The sequence below is a fragment of the Diorhabda carinulata genome, chromosome 6, assembly GCF_026250575.1.
Source record: "Diorhabda carinulata isolate Delta chromosome 6, icDioCari1.1, whole genome shotgun sequence".
NCBI lineage: Eukaryota > Metazoa > Arthropoda > Insecta > Coleoptera > Chrysomelidae > Diorhabda > Diorhabda carinulata.
This window is the reverse complement of record NC_079465.1, coordinates 28,559,316-28,565,860: the sequence shown is the minus strand read 5'-3', so window position 1 is coordinate 28,565,860 and position 6,545 is coordinate 28,559,316. Positions and strand designations below refer to the sequence as shown.

The following is a 6,545-nucleotide window of genomic DNA, read 5'->3' as shown; positions in this document are numbered from 1 at the left end:
CGCTGCAGTAACCAAACTAAACCTTTGGAAGAATCACTGTTAAGCCAGGTATTAGTCATCTAAGTCAGACCAGTTCGATCGTTAGAGCTAATTACTGGACATTAATTTAATGAATATTAAAACTATCTAGATATATAGGCAGCAACATCCTTTTTCCAAATAAAACGCCTATAATAGACGGCAGAACAACTAGTCTTCAGTAGTTTCTCTGAAAGAATTCATTATGAAAAAGATATTTAGTTATATACCCAACAACCACACAGAAAATGCATAAATAAAACATCTGTCGATTAGTGTTTTTGACAAAACTCGGTTGTATTTCGAAAAATGAGGATTGTAATATGAACTAAAAGGAGCCAAGATATTGATAGGCTCAAAATAAATTTAATCGTGACATATTCCAAGCGGAAATAAAAGATACACGCTGAAGAAATAACAAAGAAAAATCAAGTGATTACTACTTGGGCAATTTAAGTGGCCTTTTAAAATTGGTTTTAGCTCTTTTTTAATAGCAAAGCTAAGCCGATCAAGAAGTGTTTTAAGTTTTATATTAGCAAATTTTACACTTTCCATTACTTTTGTTAAAAAATATGAAAGAATATTGCAGAGAAAGGACAATAGCTACTACGGGTATGTCCCAATCTACTTATCAAAAAATTAGTGAGAAAGCTCAGAAAGTTGAATGGAGTTGGCCATGTACGTCATTTAAATCGACTAAGAATCTCCTTGAGGATGAGAAAAGAAAACTTAAACTTATTTTTCCTGATAAAATTAAGACAATTCGAGAAATGACTTCTATTTGCTAGTGAAGAAACTTCCTAAATTAAAATGTGAGAAATTTTTATTAATAATTTAATATACCTGTATAATATATAAATATGTAATTTTATCCAGCTTGAATCGATTTGTCAAACAGATTGGATTCAGGTAATAAACAGACTTAATTATTTACCTATCAAGTTGACAGTGTCATATATACCATTTAGTTATTTGGCAGTCAATGCCAGATAGAAGAAAAGTTTTGTGCAAATCTCAAGATATTCGCCTGAAAAAAATAAGGTTTCTTAAAAAACAATTAGAATATCGTAATGAGGATCGAAACATAATTTACACGGACGAAACATAATTTACACGGAAGAAACATACATACACAGCAGTTACGTTATACAAAAGGTCTGGTAGATTGTTTTCCTCTTTCCTCTAGTTCTGATGATGATTAAATCTTTTGTGATAAATAATTAATTTAATATACTGAAAAAGTTATTTTTTTAATTTTATTATAGCTAGGTAAGAATGAAGGTAGCTTCATAGCTATGAGTTGAACGTAGCCGAATAGTATCTGTCACGTGTCAAGATTCAAATGTCAAGACATTTTAAAACAAAAATGGCACGTCAGCAATCAGATGTAGATGAACTTTTTGAAATAAAAAATTATTTTTACATTGGAAACTATCAACAATGTATAAACGAAGCTCAAAAATTAAGAAATGTGGGTATCTTCATGTAATTTTTATATTTGTTTATTGATGTTGCAATTATTTACAGCCATCAAGTCTAGAAATTGCTACCCAAAGAGACATTTTTACATATAGATCCTATATGGCTCAAAATAAATTTCTAGTTGTATTGGATGAAATTCACGATGGTTCCTCTAATGATATATTACCTTTGAAATTCCTTGCCGAGTATCTATCTAAAAAAAACAACAAGGAAAGTATTTTGGCCCAATTGGAACATCAAATCTCTATAAATGCCAACAGCGAAACATTAATTATTGTGGCAGCAACTATATACATTAATGAGTCCAATCTAGAAGCTGCATATAAAGTATTACATGCTTCAGAGAGCCTGGAAGCTATCGCTTTTATTATTGATATACTTCTTAAATTAGATCGCCTTGATTTAGCTAAAAAAAAATTGAAGGAAATGCAGGATAAAGATGATGATGCTACATTAACGCAGCTTGCTCAAGCTTGGGTCAATCTTGCTATTGTAAGTATTATTTCCCTTTTACAACCTCTTTTTATACTAGGGAAGCCTAAACCAACCATACTTCTTCTAATAAATTGAGAGCATTGACAAGATCCTACCAATAATAAAACAACCTATCTTAAATAGTTAAGTAACAACAAATTGAATAATAATTAAACTATTGACTAATACTTGGTAATTTTCTTTATTTATTTTATCATAGTTTTCTTTTATAAAAATGCTTCTCCTTTTTTTCCAAATGATGAAGAAGCTGTAAAAGGTTCTATATAAAATTGGAAAGGTAGTATTTGGCAGATTACTTTAGGAGAAAATTTGTAAATTATTTGTTAAATAACAGGCCTACAGCATAGTGACACAATGTAATCCTTTTGGAGAGATTCCTTATTCCCCACTTTTGAATTTCTAAGGGAATTTAAGTGTTTAATAGAAATTAAAATCAGTGTATCCTTGTCAGAGGCTATTCTTCTGTTAGTGAAGTGTTTTTATCACAATTATAAATAATGGTGATAAAAACTTTGAAGAAACTATGATGCAGTGGTTTGATGAAGCCAAAAATGATGCACGTGTTATATATGAAAGCCTTGAAGATGAGTATTTGCAATCCGAGAATGATAATGCCTCTGGAGTTTCAGAAAATGAGGAAGAGCTAGTGAAAACAGCGTCTCGAAAAATTTAGAAAAAGAAAATGTGGAAGAAAATTTTTGTTAGCATAGTTATGAAGAAACCTTATCGGATGAGAATAATGGATGCTGAAAAACATACATCAAATTAGTATACATTGAACAGATAATTGAAAAAACTGTATTTCTTTTTTAAATATGTTTATATTGTTACCTTATCCCTAATTATACGCACTTTTCAAAGGTAATAGTATAACATGGAGCACAAAAAATACAGTTTTAATTTTAAATAACAATAAATAAGGATGTAAAGAAGATTTTTTAGCTTATATCAATTTAACTATTGGATGTTATAGAATGATACATGGGAGCATTGCTTATTTTGTAAATAATTTGTTATGTTTTTATCTAGGGAGGTGAGAAATACCAAGATGCTTATTACATATATCAGGATCTTGTTGACAAATATGGATCTACGCCTATTTTACTCAACGGTCAGGCAGTAGCTTTTATAGGACAAGCTAAGTATGAAGAAGCAGAAGCAGCTTTACAAGAAGCATTGGACAAAGATTCCAATTTCCCAGATACTCTTGTTAATATGATAACACTTCAACGTCATATGGGTAAAGCTCCTGAGGTAAGTTGAACACATTTAAATGTTAATTTTAGCAAAAATTTTGGATTCATATTTTATCCAATCTATATAATATTATTTAATTATAATTCTTTTGATAATGCTTCTGTTAAGAAGCAAAATGTTAAAACAATAAAATAAATAGTATTTTATTCTTCTAAATGCTCGTGACTTTAAGTCTCTTCTGTTTTGAAATTAGTTTTTTTCCAATATGTTTTGAAAAATTGGCATTTCGACTTAATTTCCATCTTTATCATTATATGATATTGACACTGACAATTTGTGTATTTATATTAATCAATAGATCACCTACATCATGAACATCTAAATAAGAATAAAATGAAACTAGAACTTGGTTCTAATGAGAAAAATTAATTTTTCGTTAATCCTTACATCTCAAATAAATAGCAGAAATCAATTAATTATATCATAGATAACAAAGTTTCTGCAGAAACTAAAGGTAAACTAAATAAAACCTAATGACTTGAATTACTTGTTTTTTACTCAATTTTCTCACCAATAAACATTTTCCTGCGAAAATTAATTCCAGTGGGATAACCTACTTCACATTTATTCCTTGACTACTAAATTATAGAGCCGGCTGTAAGGAATTGGCGTTTTCCGACCAAATCAGATATCTGTTCATAATGTCTACGACATCGAGACATTTTAAGTTTTAAGTAGATTATGAAATTTTATTCATTCCAAACAGTATCTAAATGTGCGTCATACCGTTATTTGAGAATAAGAAACCCATCAATTATCAGGATTCCGGAAAATTTTAGAATTCAAATTGATATTGAAATCTTTTGAAACAATATACAAATTAAAAAAAGGAAAGTCAATAATTTTGTCAAAATTATATTTTAAATTTTTAAACAGTCAAACATATAATCACCAAATTTAAGTAAAATAGATTTGTTGAGAAGTATTATTCTAATGAGTTTTGTTACTTCATTCATTGAGATTAATTGAATTTATTCAATATTTGTAAAAATGTAATATGTTTTTGTGAATGAACTTTTTAAAAACAGTTATTACAGAGTGAAAACTTGAATTACAGGTCTAAGTTTAGCGAATACCAGTCCATTGCTTGATAGTAGTCTCCTGTATCATGAAAAAATCAAATCACCCGTGTAAACACTATAGTCAATTAAAATTTATGGTCAATTTCACAAATTACCGTGTAAATTAATAAAGAAGTGGAGTTGACACTTTTTAGTAGCTACATGATATTCTCCCTGAGGGACTCTATATTTGGTAGAAGTGTGTAAAGTTACTAATGACTCACCCTGTATATACTATTAAAAATGATTCTTAAACATCTAAAAAATTGACGTTTCGACTTATTTTGTTCTTTATCAAAATATTTGAACATTAACAATTTGCATAATTATATCAATCAATAAATCACCTATTTCAATATTCATCTTTTAGGTGATCTATTGATTAATATAATTTTGGACATGTCAATTTTCCATCAGAATATTTTTGAATTTATGTCTATTTTTATTGAAAATTGCTTTTTTTGGCAATATTGTCACTTTTTCTTTCTACTGTTATAGAGTTCTCTAATGACATTGCTAATGATTTTGATACTTGTCTTTTACGTTGAAATATTTTCTTAGATCGAGTGATACACTTTTTAATTGTTTTTTTGTTTTTCAGATCACAAATAGATATCTGTCACAATTGAAAGATACAAACGCTGATCATCCATACATTACAGATTTGAAACAGAAAGAAAATGAATTCCACAAAATTACTCAGCAATATTCTCCCAAAGTGACAGCATTTCCAGCATAAATTTGATGTATTATAGATATATTTTTATCCCTGAATTATAGTTATAACCAACGTCTGTTTTGATTAATTATATTATACCCAATATTTATTCATTTAGAATCCTGCTGGTTGATTTCTATAATCTGTTCTTCATTACTGGTAATTTAACAATATTTCAAAAGCAAATATAAATCTGTGAAAATTGTATATTGTCAGATCAAATAAATTACATAGTAAGAAACACTTTTATTCTGAAAAAATTGTTATAATTTTGGCATTTTGTTCACTTTTATGTTTTTCCAACAAAGATAAAAGCTTAATAATTAGGAGAAAATGCCCTTACTAATCATTTAAAAAGAGCCTATTACCTATAATGAACATTTCAATGTTTTAATACAATAAATAATAGACCACTTAGTCAATTATAAAATGTACTTCTCCACCTTAGTATTGTTGAATAATCCTTTTAAAATTGCAATTGCTAAAAATAACTATCGTCTAGAAGCTATAGTTATATAGGTTGTTTTTGAAACACCAAAGTATTTTCCGAACTTCTTTGCTATATGCAATCTTGGATCCAGTAAATTTTCTGGTAGTCTCTCCCCCTTTTAGTGTATATGTACTGATAAATTATCTTTTTGTTTGGGAGCGTTTTTGTTCTTAGTATACGCTTTATTTTGGTTTTGATATGAATATAACACGTTTACGTTTTGCACGACAATTTATTGAGTATTTTTGATGTACTGGTACTTATGAAAGTATTTTGTTAGGCATATCTCTTGCTTTTCTCTGTTGTTGGCAAAAGTATTTTTTTTAGATATCTATCTATGTGCTTTAAAACACTGCACTTCATGATATCGTTTTTAATGGTAACGAATATGTTTGGTTTACAATTTATCACATGATTTATCAAATATCTCGTGTGTGCTATGATTAAATAACTCAATTCTCCAACTTGTTTTGAGAAACAATTTATTTAGCAAACTGAGGATTTAACAATAATTTGAAGTTAAAATTGGTTACACTAATCTGACTGGTGTACTAGACGAATATCAAATCAAATGAACGAAGTATTAGTTTACAAACTTCTTTAAATATTAGTTTTTATCTTATACAATGATAATTATGAAAGTAGATGAATATATTTATGGTTGATTACATTCACATTAAAAATAATCAAATAACAAATAATTGGAGATGGTTAAAGTTGAGAATCTATAAATATGAAATACAAATAATTTATAGTGATGATAAACTTAATGAGGTTAGAGTTTATAGTAATAAATAAGTAATTGATAATGGTGCGCCGCTGTGATAAGGATCGCTTGATTTTCTTTTTTTCTCCGAGGATATGACATTAGGCTGGTTAAATTTAATAAAAGCTGGAAATTGAATCGAATTCTTCGTCTACCTATCAACACTACCTCTATCAAAGTAAATTTTAGTAAGTTTGTGATGATTTGATTCATTATATTCGCTGGTTAGGTTTTTCTTTTTTCTTATTGTGCTCACAA

General features: G+C 28.3%; 1 protein-coding gene across 1 annotated transcript; it reads left to right on the top strand.

The window, feature by feature from the left end:
- Positions 1-980: 980 nt before the first annotated feature.
- LOC130895304 (coatomer subunit epsilon) lies at positions 981-5,107 on the top strand. The gene is made up of 5 exons (XM_057802526.1): positions 981-1,173; positions 1,284-1,489; positions 1,546-1,992; positions 3,025-3,249; positions 4,915-5,107. Exons 2-5 carry the CDS (start codon positions 1,361-1,363, stop codon positions 5,050-5,052), a joined length of 939 nt encoding a protein of 312 aa, XP_057658509.1. The 5' UTR covers positions 981-1,173; positions 1,284-1,360; the 3' UTR covers positions 5,053-5,107.
- Positions 5,108-6,545: the final 1,438 nt, after the last annotated feature.

Excerpts from the sequence above, each read along its gene's own strand:
- LOC130895304 (XM_057802526.1), top strand. The coding sequence starts at position 1,361 with ATGTCAAGACATTTTAAAACAAAAATGGCACGTCAGCAATCAGATGTA. Across the intron at positions 1,993-3,024 it reads CTTGGGTCAATCTTGCTATT|GGAGGTGAGAAATACCAAGA; the intron begins GTAAGTATTATT and ends GTTTTTATCTAG. Across the intron at positions 3,250-4,914 it reads ATATGGGTAAAGCTCCTGAG|ATCACAAATAGATATCTGTC; the intron begins GTAAGTTGAACA and ends TTTGTTTTTCAG.